Consider the following 18,797-nt stretch of genomic DNA (forward strand, 5'->3'; position numbering starts at 1 on the left):
CGCAAAAAGCGAGCGCTGCGGTTTCCGTGCGTGATATCTGCGGGGTGCGCGACGGAAAAGTGGGGGGGAGGTTTCGCTGCGACGGGAGGTGAGAAAATGTGCCGGGGAACAAACGAATGTACTTCGAAAAATGTTTCGTTCTTGAGAGCGAGCTGGGATGGCGGGTTCTTCCGGCGTGGATTCGAATGGAGATGCCTCCTGATTACCAACACGGGGTCGAGAAAATTCAGCAGAATTTCAGACGCCGTTCAATGCAGTTCCAGGTCACCATGCCTGTTGTGATAAACAAACGCATCCCTATCCTGAGTCAAGACATAAACAGGTGCCGAAAAGTGGGCGGCCGGAACGACTCTCTGTTTAAAATAGGGAAAGGTCATCATACGAGAGATGGGCGATAAATGAAATAGGCCTTTCCCTCGCTTGGGGAAAGTGAAACGGCGGTGGGAAATCCAGGACCTCGGCCTGCACGCAAGTGTTCGCGGGAGGGAGGATCACATTGACATAGGCGCACGGAGCGTGGTGTTGAGTACGCACTTCCAGCTCCGAGAGAGCACTGACTTGGAATAGTACGCTAATATGTATGGCCGCATTTACTATGGTAAAGCCTATGTTTTCATAAGTGTGATAAGTATCGATGCTATTTTCGCTTATTATGGTCCTAGTAATATGAGCTGCAGCAGGAGACTGCTTGAAAGCGGGTCGTGAGCGGGAAACGATGAAGCAGGCAGCTTCTAAGTAAAAACAAATAAATCGCTATTATCGTTATAAAGATGAAAGTACCAAAACTATAGTGATAAGTACGTGCTTAACGAAGTATGTCTTTAAAACTTAACGCTTGCACCGTTGAGAAAAACAAAGTTAAAACTGTTATGATACAAGTAACGCCATATTGTAGGTCTATGCTGTCAGTAACTATATACTTATTCAGGTGTGGGAGCAAGCCACAACTCTTCTGACTAAACGGGATAATAATAATCTAACCGTCGCTTGATTACTTAATGAAGCCGACTTCGCTTCATGCACTGATTTATTTATTCATTGTCTCTTCATTGGAGCAGCACCTTTAAATCTCTGTCGTCGTTATTTACCTCTCTATCCGTAATGTAACTGGACTGAACTCTGAGCACAATTATTACGAAGGTGCGGTGAGGTATATTTTCCCGTGCAAGCGACAAAGGTACTATTTGTATAAAATCTATTAAATCCTCCACTGGAATGCAAAAAAAAAATATGCGTAAATATGTGAACGTATTTTTAACGCCAGTTTCGTCCATCCGCACACCAAACTCGTGAAGAATGTACTTCGTGTAAGTCATTAATCGTGTGCTCAGCACACGATTTGATAAATAATGCAAAAGCCTTCGGCTTGCGTCGTCCTTTCCCCTCTGTTAAACAGAAGGTGCCCCTGGGGGGACTTGTATATAATATAATAAGCCCATTTTAACTTAATTGTTAACTTATCGTTGAGACTACTACACTGTGCGCTACATATAAACACTCTTAGTGTTATTTAACATCTGTTACTTCTTCGTGACCTTCATTATTCTGGTGTGGGTGACGTACAGTCTGCACTACGTGCAGCTGCGGTGATTGGCGAAAAACAATACCTTTCACAACATTTTCGCATAAGAGAAGGGGGATATTTATTTATTAGCGATTTATGTATGAAGTTAAAAGTATTGAAAAAAAATTGCCTGTCTGATCGTTGCTGCTCATTGACCACTGATATATAGCAAAAGTTATAGGTGACCGTCGGTAACTAGCCAAAAAGGGGGGGGGGGCGGGTGTGGCAACCTTCCCTTATCCCCGGTGTTCGCTAATCTTCATGGGGCGGATGATACAGTTTAAGACGTTGTATCCCGATCTCGTCAATAATCACCTGACCTCGCTTATTCGTGAACTGGACCCGATACGAATTAGGGTGAACGCGTTCGATTACAGTTCCAGGCCCGGTGAAACGTCCAGAAAATTTTCTAGATGTTCCGATGCGCTGGGTGGCATCGAAAATAAGGACTTCATCGCCCTTATTAAACGAGATTTGAGAATGTCGTCGGTCATAAGCTGGCTTAACGGCGTGGTGGCGAGCTTGGAGATGTTCTGCGGCCGCTGCACGTGCCTTATCCAGGATTTTAAATCTCATTTCATTCTCTACGCTTGCACACACGCTCCTATGGAGCATCGCGGACCAGGGAGTACGGGGTTCGAAACCGTGCAAAAGATAGAACGCCGAATAACGCAAATTCTGCTGGCGGGCCGTATTATAAGAAAAGAGGGCGGGGCCAATTAGTGTGGGACGAATTTACATAGTTCTTGAGAATCTGTTGCAAACTGCAATGTCCTTTCTCCTGAATACCCAAGGAATTATGACACGCCGTGGGCGCGAACTTGAGGTTTACTCCTAGCTTTTCATTCAACTCCTGAAAAAGCTTAGCAGTAAATGAACTTCCTCTATCCGCATGGACGGTCTCCGGGACCCCCCAACGGAGTATAATCTCTTCATACAGAAAGTCGGCCGCCGTTTGAGCCGATACGTCGGGAGTCGAACGTGCGACCATATACCGGGTTGAAAAGTCAGTCGCCGCGAGTATATATTTATGTCTGAGCGGTCCTGAAGCGGGATAAGGCCCACTGAAGTCAATCGCGATGGATTGGAATGGTTTTTGCGGCGGATAAGTTAATAACTCGCCGGCCGGATAACCGGGCGGCTTCTTATTCGCTTGGCACACTGAGCATTCCCTGATTTTCCGCTGTATGAAGTTCTTCATAAAGGGAAAATAAATTTCTTTGAGGGCTCGATTGTAAGTTTTGGAAAAACCCATGTGGCCGCCTCCGGTCGGCAATGAATGGAGAGATTCAATCACCGTGTCACGGAGGGTGGTCGGTATGCACAGAAGCTTCTGTGCACCCGAGGCCATTCGATGGAGCCGATAGAGCAACCCATTTTCGATGGAATGGTAACACGCCTGCCGTTGGAGGGGGGCGGGGGCTCGGCTGCCCTCTCCCTGTGGATCCTCCAAAATGCGAATGATACTGCCGAGGGTTTCATCCGCGCGCTGATGAGAGGCAATATCAATGGTTTTATCCTGCATGAATAATTCGATACCAGTATCCCGGGACAAGGGGTCCGCGGCAATGGGAAACCGTAAAAAAATATTCATCTATCGATAACGACCAACGTAAGAGTTTAGGGGAGAGAGATTTAGCGGTGCGCAGATACGTTATACTTTTGTTATCGGTAAACAAAAAGAAATGGCGTCCTACAAGATAGAACCTGAAGCTCTTTAACGTATAAAGAATGGCCAACAGTTCAAGTTCAATGATCCCGAGCCTAGTCTCGTGATCTTTCAATTTTCGTGAGCAATACGCACAAGGGAGCCACGCCCCTTCAGAGTTTTGTTGCATCAATATCCCAGAAATCGCGGTAGTCGATGCATCAGTATAAACCCGAACTTCTTTGTCAGGCTTATACGGCAAGAGAACGGGGGCCGTAATGAGAGCCTTTTTTAATGCTTCAAAGGCGTCTTGTTGTTCCTTTTCCCATTGAAAACGCTTATTCTTTCCTACCAAAGCCTGAAGCGGAGCGGCAATGTCTGAGTAGTTTTTAATATACCGCCGGACGTAGGAAGTAAGACCCAAAAAGCGGCGCACCTGACGCACGGTTTTGGGCTGGATGTAGTGCGTAATAGAGTCGATAATCTTATCCGAGATAGAATAACCGAAACGGCCAACTCGGTTCCCGAGGGCGATGATCTGGCTATAACCGAAGGAACATTTAGAAGGGGTAAGTTTCAAACCGGCCGCCTCTAAACACTTGAACAGTTGTTCGAGGGTGGTCAATAAGACCGAGAACTCGTCGGCAAAACAGTACAGATCATCCATGTAGGAGGCGAACGTGGAAGGATCCATTTGTGCACAAGCCAAGTGAATCGATCTTGTTAATCCTGCAGGACTTGTGCTGGCGCCCATTGCAGCAAAATTAAGTTCAAAGTGGCCTTTTCCTGGCACTGTGAATGCCGTATACGGCTTGCTGTCTTCCGACAGGGGTAACTGAAAATACGACTGGTGCAAATCAAGATTACAATAGAAACGTTTGCCGCCCATTTGATATAGAGTCTCATTGAGATCGTTCATACCAATCGCATCAAAGATGGTGTTCGAGTTCAGCGCACGAAGATCCTGCACCATGCGGTATTTCCCGTTATTTTTGCGCACGAGAAACACAGGCGAGTTGTAAGGGGACGTAGATTCCCGGATGACCCCTTGCCGTAACAGGGAGTCGATCTGCTCATTCATTTCTTTTCTCAAATGAATGGGCACCGGGTACGGCCTTGATCGGAAAACAACATCGTCTTTCAGGCGAATACGGTGTACGTAATTTGTAGCTCGACCAAAGTCAGTTTCGGACCAAGAAAAAACGTGGGAATATTTATTCAAGAGCTGCAACAATTGTTGTTGTTGTACGGGTGTAAGGTCTGGATTTATGTCGAACTGCTTGTCAACCGGAAATACGTTACTTGCATCTTCAGTTTCTGTCGTGACATGCACCTGAGCCGGGGTGGGAAATATTCCGGCGGTGTCACACGCCCTGTCCCCGTTCGGGTCGGCCGGGGCGACCGGGATTTCCCAAGCGTCAGCCGAACCAAGACGCTGGCCTTTGGGAATGGTAATCTTGTGCGTCAATGGATTGCTAATCCAGAGAAGGTTGGTCTGTGCATTTAAAATAGCCCGGGGTATTAATAAACCAGATTTCTGTTGAAACTGCACGTCAGGTTCCAATAACGTGTTGGAATCGGCAATACCATTCACCAAGCGCACGGGAATACAAAGGTGAGACCGAGGTTTCACTATTATCTTCCTCGCCGCGACAAATTCGGGAGTGAGATTAGCCTTTATCATGTGCGCAAGCTTGATAGACACGTCGAACGCCCTGTGGGTAGTGGCCCTAAGAGTAGATTTTACTGGAGATCCAAAACGATATAGGGTGAGACGATTTGTGCGGAAGTCCAAAGTAGCCCGCTGATTACTTAAAAAGTCCTTCCCCAGAATTGCACCCTGTTCAAACGTCGGAAGAACGCGAAACGGGTGGCGGAATGTAAAGCCATCTACGGAAAACGTTAAAAGCGCGATCTCCTTTACCGCAAGAGGTGTGCTTGTCACACCCTGTATGAGAGTGGGAATCTGAAAACGTGGTGCACTTGCTGGAACGTCCTTCGCACAAATTACCGAAATCATAGAACCCGTATCAAGAATGAAATTATACGGTTTACCTGCCTGCAATACGCTAATAGATACCAACTCTGCGTTTGGAAACATCTGAACGGATAGACAGTTAACAACTGGGGGCGTTGGCACGTCTCTTCCCCCGGTCGCTAGTGGCCGTTTTAAATTATTTTCCCTGGCCTGGCAAGCATCGGCTGTGCGATGGGGGTAAGAACCTCGAGAACACGGAATTCCGTCTTGGCGTTCCCCTTGCTCCATTCGCGGCGATGGGGATTGAAAACGTGTGGGCTGGAAACGTGAATTTCCGTCCGGCCACCACTGGCTTCGGTCATGTCGGGAAGACCCGTTACAATCGTTGAACGGTGGGCGAAACTGGTCTTGGCCATAAAAAGAACCTTTAGAGGACTGGGCGCGGGAGTTATGGGGGGCGCGATAAAAATCATCGCTGCTCCTTACATCAGGCGGCTGCTGAAGGGGAGAAACACTGGAAAGTGCATCGATCCTCCGAGACAAGTTCTTTAACTGTTTTGCGAGACCGGTCTCATTAGACGGAGGTCTCGGGTTCGAGTTCCCTTCGTATTTATGATTGATCGAGTCAAGCTCAGCTTGAAGGGCTGCGACTTTCTGTTCAAGGTCCGGGGTTTCACCGGTCCGTGGGAGATCCTGAGCCGGCGCCGCGGTGTCTTGAAACGCGAGATTCCTGGGACTCTGCGCGGTAAGGTCGCCCATCTGGCGCAGCAGGGGATCTTTATTAGCGTCGGACAAAAGTTCCTGAGCCTTACGTTTTCTTATAAGGAACTGAAGCTTCTCGACTTCTTTTAAATCCCGTACAAAGTCCGGTACGGAAGCGTATTCTCGCCTGTACGTCTCGCGCATAAATTCCGGTTGGAGGCCCCTGGTCAAGTGTTTGATAACTTTGGCCGTGGGCATGTTGGGATCGAGACGGTGCAACATTTGTATCTTGTCGCGAATATACTCCGTGACAGATTCGACGTCCGTGTGGAGGCGACATTTAATTTTCTCCTTCAGCTGCAATTTATCGGCCGAGTCTGTAAACTCGTCGAGCAGCTGGGTCTTAAAATAATCGTAGGTCACTGCTTCGTCTGCCTGTACAGCTTTCCAGCCTTCGAACCAACGAAGCGCTGAACCTGCCAGAAAAGCAGAAACCATTCGCAACTTTTTTCCGGAATCCCATTCATTAAGCGTTGCGAAACTGTCTACGCGGTCAAGAAAGCGCGTGACATCCTCCCCGGCCGTTCCATTGAACTGGAGGCCTTCGAGCATAAGGGGGTTCATAAAACAGGAAAAAGACATTACGGACGGGCTGGGGGCGCGAACCAAAGGACTAGGAGTTACAGCGGGGAGCGTTCGGGCGCTATTACGCGTTTAAAGCTGGCTTCGAACAGGTGGCGACACTTCGCTAGGGGACCGTGTCGTCAAAATTAACGCGTGTTGAAAGCCAATAAAAACACAAGGGGGGGGGGGGGTTAAAAAGACGCAAAAATGTAAATAAAAATGGAAAGTTAAAGGGTAGCGGGAAAAATAATAGACGGTTAAGTTAGTTCGTAAACGGAGTGAACATGTTAAAGCTCAGGGGGCAAAAATAACCACGAAAAATTGGACATGCATTTCGCGAGGGGAAATGTATGAAAAAAAAAAAAAAAAAAAAAAAGCCGCGCAAAACCTCCACCACGTACAAAGTCCCGATCGTTTTTAAATTAAGGGATCGTAGATAGGCTATGTGAAGCCTGATATTCGAAGTTATTTGGCTGCGAGAGGTGTATCGTAAGAGGGTGTATAACTCTGAAAAGCTACGTCTACACTTAACCAAGCAAGGGGGCTAGCCCCGTGAAATAAGAACACTCACGATTAACTTTAAACACTATAATTGACTGGTCTGGCAAGGGTGTGAGAGAATGAAAGACAAGGATAGAGGAACGTTCGTTACCTGTAGATCTGGAAGTGACGATCGACTCTCTGGTTCGTTGATGAAACTCTGATGAACTCTCCTGAAATAAAACTCCTTTCCGATAGCGTACTACTCCTCGCTGTAACTCCTTTTGTAACGTTTGGTAACAACTAATCACGCCATAACTTTCTTAGTTCAACAACTTGTATAATTCCGAGGCGCTAACTGTGCACGCGATAGATTTCAGATACCGACTGGGGAGAGAAATATTCTCTCAAGCTATTTAAACGAAATTCGAACTTCGGCCGTTGAGAGACCGCGTCTCTCAATAACGGTGCTTTCAGCGTGAAGCTGAGTTTGCAGTATCTTTCCTGCGATTCCGGAAGAATTCGTATCAGCGGTTTTTTACATCCGCTGAAGATCGCAGGTGGCATTTGCTTGAAAGAAGCTCTTTCCAGCTTCTTTCATACTCGGGCCCTTTTTATGAAATGATTAGGCTATCGGACTATGGCGCCCGGGGTCCCGGATTCGAGTCATGCCTTGGGCATGATACGCTTTGAAGAAGTTTCAGGGTACCATATTTAGACACAGTTTGCTAAAGACTTTGTACTACAATATGCAATGAACAACATTTTTTATATTTATAAACACAAAGTTTCAATATTTTTTTCCTTGTGTGATGCAAGGGACATTTAATATGTGATGCACGGGACATTTCTCTCCCTTATGTTGTCACTCCACTGCACGTAACGTCTGGCTCCATAAACTCTCTCAAAAGGTGGCAACACTTTTTTTAAAGTATCTAAAGGACAAAAGCCTTAAACAAAAATTACCTCATAAATATATTCTACTATCTGTTATTTAATTCTGCATAATGGTATTGCAGATTTTCAGATAACAGTGTAGGACTAAACTCCTGTATCCTAAAAGGCCTTCCCAATGGCGCAGTGGTAGCATCATCGCCTTGTAATCAAGGAGCTCCAGGTTCGATACCCGGTGGAGGTACTTGGATCGGATCCCACTTTAAACTGTAGATCCAGTCCCAATTAGCCTTACTGTGCACAAGGTGGACGTATAACACCAAATCAATCAATCAATCCTATATCCTGTACATTGTTCACAGCTGCTTCAACATTCCATGGTGGGGCCTTCCCGATGGTGCAGTGGTAGCATCTTCTCCTTGTACTCAAGGGGTCCCAGGTTCGAGTGGTTCGGATCCCATTTTAAACTGTAGGTCCAGACCCGATTAGCCTTACTGTGCATAAAGTGGACTTAAAACAACAAATCAACCAACCAGCATTCCATGGTGAATGTCAAACATATCTTGTGTGCTAAGATATATAGTTTAAGGAAAAAATACTGTTACTTGCTTTGTTGGTACTCTGTATGAAGCAATTGATCTTAAACTAGAGACCATCACCAAAGTTATATGATTGATGAACGAACATCTTCAGAATTTAAAAGTAAAAGGCCTTGTTTTCGCAAGAACTTTGTTGCAAATACAGAAAAACATTAATCTGAAAGTATTTTGCAACTTCACATGGGGAAGGGAGTAGTAGATGGAATTAGCGGAGAAGCAAAATCACTTATTCATATTCATGTAATGAGCAAAAGTAAATCTGCACCAATCGTACAGACTACTTAAGATTTTTCAGAAGTTATTAGAAATCTCATGCCCAAAACTAAAGTTATTTTGATAAATGAAGAAGCATTTCGCAAAAGAGAGAAGTTGGGATAATGCTCAGCCAATTGCAGGCACCAAATCTATACATACCATCAATGCTGTTCAAGGTAGATGTTTATATACCCTGAGAATGCTCCACCTATTGAATTAGGAATTCATTTGAATGCAAGTGCAGGTTACAGCACTGGTGACTGGGACATATATATGATGGTGATGGTGATGATGATGATGATGATGAACACTATCGTGATGCAGTTGCGAGAAAGGTTGCTGATGATTATGAGATATCCGTAATGGTGAAGGATGGTGATACCAAACATTTGGCCGACCTCTGTGGCAAAGTGGTTAACTCATAATGCTACGGGTTCCGGGTTCCAATCCCATCTTGGGGATGGGTGTTTGCGAGTGTAAATTCATCAATTTCATGATATCATCACTGATCCCCATCTTCGCAATTAGCCAAAAGTGGAACGAAGTAAAATAAACCAAACCAAATCAAATTATACCAAACCAATCACTGGAAGTGGCCTTTGAAGACTTAAGAAGTTATTGTAAAAAAAAAGGCCTCCTCTCAGTTTATTCCAGAGGACAGCTCAAGTTTCAAGATGTTATGCTTTGAAGTGTGATGCATGGGACACAAAAACTACTTGCACTGGTATCTCAGTGGCTTGAATTAAATTGTAATAATTGCATTTTCCGTACTTTATGCTGTGTTGAAAGTATATTTTAGTTTTGAAATGTTTTTCGACAAAAAATTCTTGAGAAAAATTTAATATTTTCGTGATGCACGGAGTACTTTAAAAATGCCAGTTTTGCAGTGTATTAAAAGACTAATTCCTTTATTTCCATATTCAATATGCAGCTAAGTAACCCTTTATTTGATAAATAAAAATAATTCAAAATGTTAATTATATATATCTATAAAAATGTATCCGTACCTGAGGTAAAGTTTCAGAGTTTTTCACTTGCAAAATAACCTTCAAATTTACAGATTTTTTCTTTAATATTTTCCAATTATTTACTTGTTTTTTGTTTTTCATGATGGTTTGGATTGTACTCTACCTAAATTTCAAGAATAAAAAAATAATATTGAAACTTTGTTATTTGATATTCTGGTTTCACGTTTCAGAGAATTGCCCTACTGTTAAAAATTGAACTTCTTTTGCAAGAATGTATTATATTTTGTATTTGTACAATTTTCACTTTAAGAAAATAGTATTGTGTTGCTTAGAAAAATGTTTAACATGGTGTAACATTGACAAAAACCGTGTAAAAGTGAATCAATCGATCAATCCCCGGTGGAGAATGAGAAAAGGGTTGCTTCACACAAGAGTTGAGTACTAACCACTAGGCTATGTACAAGCCTATGTACAGTGGTATCTAGGTACTATGTTTTTTTTTATGGAACTGGTACTAAAGAACTTACAATGTGTGGAAAATTAATAATATATAAAACTTGTGGCATAACAGCTATGACTGCTGGTCTCACTCCCACCTCACCCGCCAGTTACGGGGTAAAGTGTGGTCAGCATGACGATCCCCAAGTCGTCGTCGTAGTTTTCTGTGATGGGGTTACACTACTCATTCGTAGCTCCCCAATTTCCTCACGATGGTGGGTGGCCACTGGTCCCATACAGAGGCTGAAATCTCAGGAGAAAAGTTGTTACGTTTCCTCAAGGAGACTTGAAGCTGCATGCATTCCATAGTGAGAGCCAAACCATTTCTTCATTGGGAGCATAGATATAATGTATAAAGTGGGAAAGTGCATACTTTGCAAGCATGGTTCCACATCATTGTTTTCAGTCAAAATACTTGTGGTACAAAATTCTAACCTGGCATCATGATGACAATTGAGAAGGCACATTTGACGATGAAATAGCGGAGTCTCATCAATCATGGAGACAAGACTTCAACTCTTTAACTATTTTAATGAAAGATCAACTCGTTAACTATTTTAATGAAATAAATATTATTCTTAGGTGATGGTACATACCTCCGATTTCTGCAGCGGAGTCATTCGGCAACATATCACAGCATGGCAGGAGGAGCAAACACTCCTAAACATTTCCTTGTTGTGTTCCAGAGCTAAACTTAGACTAGCTCCATCCACAACTAAACCAAATTGACCATTAGGTTCATCGCGAACTCTAAACCTGTAAAAAGAAGAAGGAAGAAGTTAAGAACAGAATCAGAATGGGTGATTCACACTTGTGTAAAAAAATAATATACAGATGATACCTGTAGCACAAGGTTGTCACTGAAAGTAAGAAGAAAAACACACATAGGTGCACAGACTAACATTACACACGTTAGTCAAATTATTTTTTATATCCTTGTATGTTCTTTACTTGCATTGTACAAGTTTTCTATTTTGTAATTACAGCTTTACAAGTATGTAAAAAAGCACTTTTCAGTTGCAACTGAAATATATATATATATTTCTGATTCTGAAAAAAAGTTCTGAACAAAGGAGCTCAATTTGTATTTGTTATTTAGTGTCACTTGTCTGCGAATTTTGGTTAATCGCAACAGTGATTAGTTTTGATTTAGTTTACTTCACATTTCTGCCACGTTTGGCTAATTGCAAAGATCAGGATGAGTAGGGAGGGGGAGTAGGGCCAAACATATTCTCGATTTTGCACAATAGTGAAGGTATGTGAAAAGCAAAACACTCCAACCATATATATTCTCTGGGTACCCATTAATGGGGTGTTGGGTGGGCCAAAGAGCCATTTTATCCCAGACATTTTTGGAAAATTTCCCATCCAAGTTTATGCTCTATGGGAATGAAACCCGGTCTCCCCCGTGACAGTCAGATGCCCCACTGGCTGGACTACCATGGCTGCCTGACCATGATACAGTGATGAAGTTAAACCCTGAGTTCAAACAGACTAATGGGCAAATTGTCATTATTACGATATGCAGAGGTACAATACAATATTTGAACTAAAAATATCACTATGGGTGATATTCAGCAAACAGCTCCACCCCCCCCCCCCAAATCATTGTTCAAAACCATGCTCTGCCACCATACTTCAGGCGAACAGATCAAATCCTGCATTGCAAACATGCCAAATAAGCATTGTGTGTCTGCGAGTCTCAGACCTTTGTTGACAACACTTCGAGTCTCCAAGCTTTGGTGACAACACTGCCAGTCTCCAAGCTTTGCTGACAACACTGCAAGTCTCCAAGCTTTGTTGACACCACTGCAAGTCTCCAAGCTTTGTTGACAACACTGCAAGTCTCCAAGCTTTGTTGACAACACTGCAAGTCTCCAAGCTTTGTTGACAACACTGCAAGTCTCCAAGCTTTGTTGACAACACTGCAAGTCTCCAAGCTTTGTTGACAACACTGCAAGTCTCCAAGCTTTGCTGACAACACTGCAGGTCTCCAAGCTTTGGTGACAACACTGCAGGTCTCCAAGCTTTGTTGACAACACTGCAGGTCTCCAAGCTTTGTTGACAACACTGCAGGTCTCCAAGCTTTGTCGACAACAGTGCAGGTCTCCAAGCTTTGTCGACAACACTGCGAGTCTCCAAGCTTTGTCGACAACACTGCGAGTCTCCAAGCTTTGTCGACAACACTGCAGGTCTCCAAGCTTTGTCGACAACACTGCAGGTCTCCAAGCTTTGCTGACAACACTGCAGGTCTCCAAGCTTTGCTGACAACACTGCAGGTCTCCAAGCTTTGTTGACAACACTGCAGGTCTCCAAGCTTTGTTGACAACACTGCAGGTCTCCAAGCTTTGTTGACAACACTGCAGGTCTCCAAGCTTTGTTGACAACACTGCAGGTCTCCAAGCTTTGTTGACAACACTGCGAGTCTCCAAGCTTTGTTGACAACACTGCGAGTCTCCAAGCTTTGGTGACAACACTGCGAGTCTCCAAGCTTTGCTGACAAAACTGCGAGTCTCCAAGCTTTGCTGACAACACTGCGAGTCTCCAAGCTTTGTTGACAACACTGCGAGTCTCCAAGCTTTGTTGACAACACTGCAGGTCTCCAAGCTTTGTCGACAACACTGCAGGTCTCCAAGCTTTGTCGACAACACTGCAGGTCTCCAAGCTTTGTCGACAACACTGCAGGTCTCCAAGCTTTGTTGACAACACTGCAGGTCTCCAAGCTTTGTTGACAACACTGCAGGTCTCCAAGCTTTGTTGACAACACTGCAGGTCTCCAAGCTTTGTTGACAACACTGCAGGTCTCCAAGCTTTGTTGACAACACTGCGAGTCTCCAAGCTTTGTTGACAACACTGCAGGTCTCCAAGCTTTGTTGACAAAACTGCAGGTCTCCAAGCTTTGTTGACAACACTACAAGTCTCCAAGCTTTGTTGACAACACTACAAGTCTCCAAGCTTTGTTGACAACACTGCCAGTCTCCAAGCTTGTTGACAACACTACCAGTCTCCAAGTTTTGTTGACAACACTGCGAGTCTCCAAGCTTTGTTGACAACATGACAAGTCTCCAAGCTTTGTTGACAACACTGAGAGTCTCCAAACTTTGTTGACAAAACTGAGAGTCTTCAAGCTTTGTCCAAACTTTGTTGACAACAGTGAGAGTCTCCCAGCTTTGTTGGCAACACTGCGAGTCTCCAAGCTTTGTTGACAACACTGCGAGTCTCCAAGCTTTGTTGACAACATTGTGAGTCACCACAGTTTTATTTTTGTGACACTGCAAAAAAATATTCTCATTTTTAAAGCAATAACTAATACATTTTGTTATATTTATACCATTCTTCCACACTGTATGGAATGCAGAAATCACTTGCTGAAAACTTTAAATCCATACTTAAAACAAACATATTTGTATCCTTTGAGATGGGAACAGAAAAAGTTAAACCTACCAATGCCTCTTCAGCATCTCCATACAAGGGTCTCTATCTGTGTGGTCTGTCAGGAAAAGTTGCTCAGTTCCAGGCTTGAAGTGGCCGCAGGAAAATGAAATGTTCACCGCAGTTTCAACTTTATCACCTGTTAAAATCCACACCTGGAAAGCAAAGCAATAACAATAACAGAAGGCATGCTGCTGCTAAAAAGCAAATTTAGATAAAACAAGAACTAGCCAGAAAGAGTTTTATTGAATGTCTGAAGATGGAACTAGTTTTAACAAATGCCTACAGCAAAATCTAGTTTTCAGACTAGAATTAAATTGGGTATCACAGGGGTGCTTCAGCACAAGCAAAGTGAAGTGAGAGAAGCAAAGAAATGAATGTCCAATGTAGTTTGCAAGTTTGCTTGGGTTCTTCTCTTGGTTGAGCTCTACCTTATTAAAATTTGCACGTGGATTATTAAGAATACGAACATGACCAAATGGACATCACATACAATTAAAGATTTAAATTTTAAAACCAAGACTGCAAAATAAAATATATGATTAACTCTCCATTAGGCACATGGGGTATAAGTGTTCCCCTAACTTTTGCAAGATTTCAACACTGAACTATACTGCTTTGTGTAACTGAACGTTCTTTCGTTATTGATGTTCTAAGCTCAGCTGTGTTGTTCTGTTGCACTTCTAAGCCATGTAATACGTATTATAAAGTTAACGTCAGTTGCATGATTAGGGGACTAAATACTTAACATGAAAAGTATCAAATTGATTGGTGGATTGATTTGCTTAATTTCAGTTCACTTTCCGTACCACTTTTGGCTCATTTACGAAGATGGGGATGAGTGATGACATGATGAAATTGTTGAATGGACACTCACAAATATCCATGCGCAGGCCGGGATTCGAACCCGGGACCCCTGGTCTCGTAGTGCAATGTGCTAACCACTCCGACATGGGTGCCGGCTGTATCAAATCGAGAAAGACAGAGCACTCAGCAGATTCAGATGTTACATGGAAGTGGGTTAAGTGAGAAAGGGGAGGACATGTAGGCATGTATTAGTGATGAAAGTGAACATGAAAGTCAACATGTGACAAAGTGAACATGACTGTTTTGGTTGTTACATGTGCATCTTCCAAGCATGCAACTGACGTTAACTTTATCATATTATGTCATTTAGAAATTACAGCAGAAAATTGCAACTGATCTTGGAAGGAAAACAATGAAAGAACGTTGAGATGCATGGCAAGTATAATTCACGATGTACTTCATACCTTAAAGATAGTTAAAGTGTTGGGGGACAAGTGTACACCACGTGCCTATGCATGTTACAGAAAACAAAGGGTTAAACATAATGATCAACAAGAATGAATAGGAGAATAAGTTGACTATGGACTGGGGTTAAGACATTATCATGATGAATTAACAGTTGACTACTTTAGCAATTGAATACCCTTTTGAAATATTGCAATAAAAATATAGTGTTGAATTTACCTTGATGCCAGCAGCACGTAGACTCTCCAATGTCTCTTGAACCTTCTCCTGCAGTTGATCCTCAACGCCCGTAGCCCCAAGGATTGTGAGGCCATCTTCTGCTTTAAGATATGCCTCTGCAACGGCCCTCTTCCGATCAGACAAATTTTGACGGGCTGTCTGGAGATCTGCACACATCTTTTCATACTGTGATGACTCAACTCTCTTGCACCCTACCATCAAAGTTCTCAAACCTCTCTGGAAAGGGGAAAAGAGTAACATTTAAACAGTGACGAAAGTTATGGGGGATGAAGGAATGACATGTGGTCATTTTGCACCCTTCAAGTATATGAGGAAAAATATTCTTATCTAAAACCCTTAGCATAAAGTTACAAAAGGGGTGTAAAGAGCCCTTTGAGAAAGGTCGTAAAGGGACCTGCACAGGACAAAGAACACATTAAAGATTTTTTTCGAGTTTTTGTTTTAAGGTCACTTTATGCCCAGAAGGGCTAATTGTGACTGGACCTACAGTTTCAGAGGGGTCTGAATCACCATGTGCCTATACCAGTTATCAAACCCATAACCCCTTGACTACAAAGCGACAACGTTACCACTGTGCCATTAGGAACAAAAGATTCCTCAAACAGTGCTCTTTCAAAAAACTAAAAACTTTTGTTAAAACATGAACATATCTTTGAACATAAAAAAATACTGATGCTCATTTATTATATTCATTATGAATCGAGTAATTTTTATTTTACATTGCATTTCTGCTGCTTGGTTAATCGTGAGTGACAATTACATGAAATGGATGGATAGACACTCACAACGACCATCCATACCAAAGATGGAATTCAAACCTAGGAACTTTGGTAGAGAAATCGAAAGTCAACCAATTAACATGCTTGGCCACCAAGCTAGTGTATAATTTCTTGGATGGACATGTGTGTCATATATTATTGCTGTGCATCAATAGGTGCCATTTGAACTTACTTCTACTGGTGTAATAGCAATCAGGTGTCTTCACAATGAGCACAGAGACAAAACATACATTGTATAATCAAGATAATTTATGTGAGATTTATAAACAAAATTTGAAATTGTAGCTCTTGCAATTTATGGAATATCAATACAACAGATTGCTTGATATACATGATTTCCCTGCTTGATAGGTGGACCTACTACAAGATGTAATAAGTTAATATTTGGAAGGCTATTCATCCCACCAAATTTCACCTTCTTATTTGTTTCCGAGACAATGGTTGGCATAGACAGATAAATGAAGGAGACCATTGCATAAGGGGTACTTGTCATCTACTATACTATAAAAATAAATGAAGATTCAATAAAAATAATTGTGGGATGTTGTTCCTTGAAAATATTCCATTTTCATCCATTTTCATCAATTTCTAATTAAGCAATATAATCTATTACGCAGGTTTCTTATATGCAAGTAAAAACTAAAAAAGCCAAACTCTCGAATCCCATGCTAGGCATGGGTGTTCTGTGTGAGTGTCCCATCAATTTCACCATATCATCACTCATCATAACAAGTAGCTAAAACTGGCAAAGAATTTATACTAAATAATAAAAATGAAATTAAAAACTGAAAAGCTGACATCATACATTGGCACATTTTTACTTATTATTTCATGACAAAAATTCTCAAAAAATAACTTCAAAAATTATATATATATGTAAGAATGGTATGTAAAATTACTTTGGATATGAAAATATATGCTTGGATTTGTCATAAATGATCAAAGGGTCTCAGTACTTACCATAGCGAATTCTGAAACATGTTTTAGTGCAGCACCAGTAACTGGATTACTATTTGATAATGGCACAACATTTGACTCAGCTCCCTTACAATACATCCATTTAACTCCTGCCTCATCCTCCACAATTATGGACATGCGTTTGCGTTCTGAAAAAAGATTTGCAGGCAACTCTGTCATAGTGTAATGAAGATGCTTACAATAAACATACTTCTTGAGCATAGGCATGCACAAGGGGGGAAGGGGCAGTTGCCCCTCCTAATACGTTCACTTAGAAATTTAGTGTAGAGAAATCTTATTATTATTACCATTATTAAACAATATTCTTCTTTTTTTTAAAGGATTTTCCGATGAAATTTCCAAGCAATTACAGCAGGTTTATTTCCTATGTAATTGGACTATGTCACTTCATTATTCAGCAAATTACTTGTAACTAAGACTCGTGCATTTTATTCATAGCTTAGTTGTGTTACACCTACGTGGTCGCAGAATAAATTGGTCACACATTGGAAATAAATAGTTGTTTGAATCTGCTGTATGAAATCATGTTTATATTTAAATTGAATTGAATTGAATCAAATTTTCTTTTCTTCCGTTGACCCTTGATTAAAAGGGCATTGAAAACATCAAGATACATAATGAAATAATAATTAGTTTAGTACATCATAACAAAAAAAAAATAGTCTGAACCACAGAGAAAATAAAAAGGAGGGGGAAAGAGAACTTTGTGCCACGAAAGCTGGAATTATTATAATAAAGTCATTTTCGGCATGTCCAGACACATACACACTATACACCCATGTTTAGTACCCATCAATATCATAGAACAGTGAGATGGAATGAGGGTTTTTTTCCTCACACTGAACTTTCATCAAGGCGTTAGCCCTCCTTAATCAGACGGTCTGTGCACGCCTATGTTCCTGAGTTTGTTTTTAAGTACATTTTATGCACAGAAAAGGTAATCGGGACTAGAACCACTTGATTACAAGATCATTTGGGGGTCCCCACGGTGTACATACAAATGTAACTGGATGCAAGTGAATTTCACTTTACAATTTTACATATATTTGTAATAATTCTTATTATAAAAATAATTATTTCTAATAATTATTTTTAAGGATATTAATATATACTACACATGCCCTGGTTTTGTAAAATAAATAAGTATTGCACCTCTTTTTCCAATATTTACCAATATTAAATACATATGTAATTTGCAATTTTGGAATTTATCATGACAATTTACATTATCAGTAAATTCTAAAATTGTTCTTTATTGATATCAATAAAAAATCAGTAATCAGTGAATTCCCATTGTATAGAGTTGAATTGAAGATACACTAGAAACAAATTTGCTATATTCATAACAATGTACTAACAGCTTTCTAATAAATTTAGCCAACTTTCTAATGGCTGCGGTGTTGAAAATACAGTGGAACCCTGATTTTACATTTTCCCCACATGCATTCAATCTTGATAGTCTAGCATAGCGAAATATTATAAAATTATCCCCAATTTAACATTTTACTGCTTTTTAATGTTTTTTTAGCTTGGTCCCCAAAAAAACGTAAACTCAAGGTTCCACTGTATTCAAGAAAATTGTAATGAACCAATTGTTGTGAAATTTAAAATTTGCAACACAACAAAAATAGTTTATTTATTTATTTATTTATTTGCCTTCTACAGAGAAAGGATATCTCCAATTACAGAGGCATTAATATAACATAAATAATGTGAACATGAATATAAATGAGATTAAATAACATGCACACATATTACATAGTTATTAACTATAACATAAGTACACTTATATAACGTAGAGTAATGACACGCGCGCGCGCACACACACACACACACACACACACACACACACACACACACACACATATATATACATACACATCTAC

The 18,797-nt window shown here is 41.5% G+C and overlaps 1 protein-coding gene across 3 annotated transcripts in view; it reads right to left on the reverse strand.

Annotated features, from left to right (window-relative positions):
- Positions 1-18,797, reverse strand: part of LOC145993966 (phospholipid-transporting ATPase IF-like) — a 219,682-nt gene that overhangs the window by 22,294 nt on the left and 178,591 nt on the right. For all 3 annotated transcript variants that reach the window (XM_083129972.1, XM_083129973.1, XM_083129974.1), the window contains exons 15-18: positions 16,894-17,039; positions 15,134-15,370; positions 13,655-13,797; positions 10,807-10,966 (exon numbers count right to left, since the gene is read on the reverse strand). In XM_083129972.1, coding sequence (XP_082986098.1) covers positions 10,807-10,966; positions 13,655-13,797; positions 15,134-15,370; positions 16,894-17,039 — 686 coding nt within the window. The remainder of the gene's footprint in view (positions 1-10,806; positions 10,967-13,654; positions 13,798-15,133; positions 15,371-16,893; positions 17,040-18,797) is intronic.

This window comes from Lepisma saccharinum, chromosome 10 (assembly GCF_977018435.1).
Source record: "Lepisma saccharinum chromosome 10, izLepSacc3.1, whole genome shotgun sequence".
NCBI lineage: Eukaryota > Metazoa > Arthropoda > Insecta > Zygentoma > Lepismatidae > Lepisma > Lepisma saccharinum.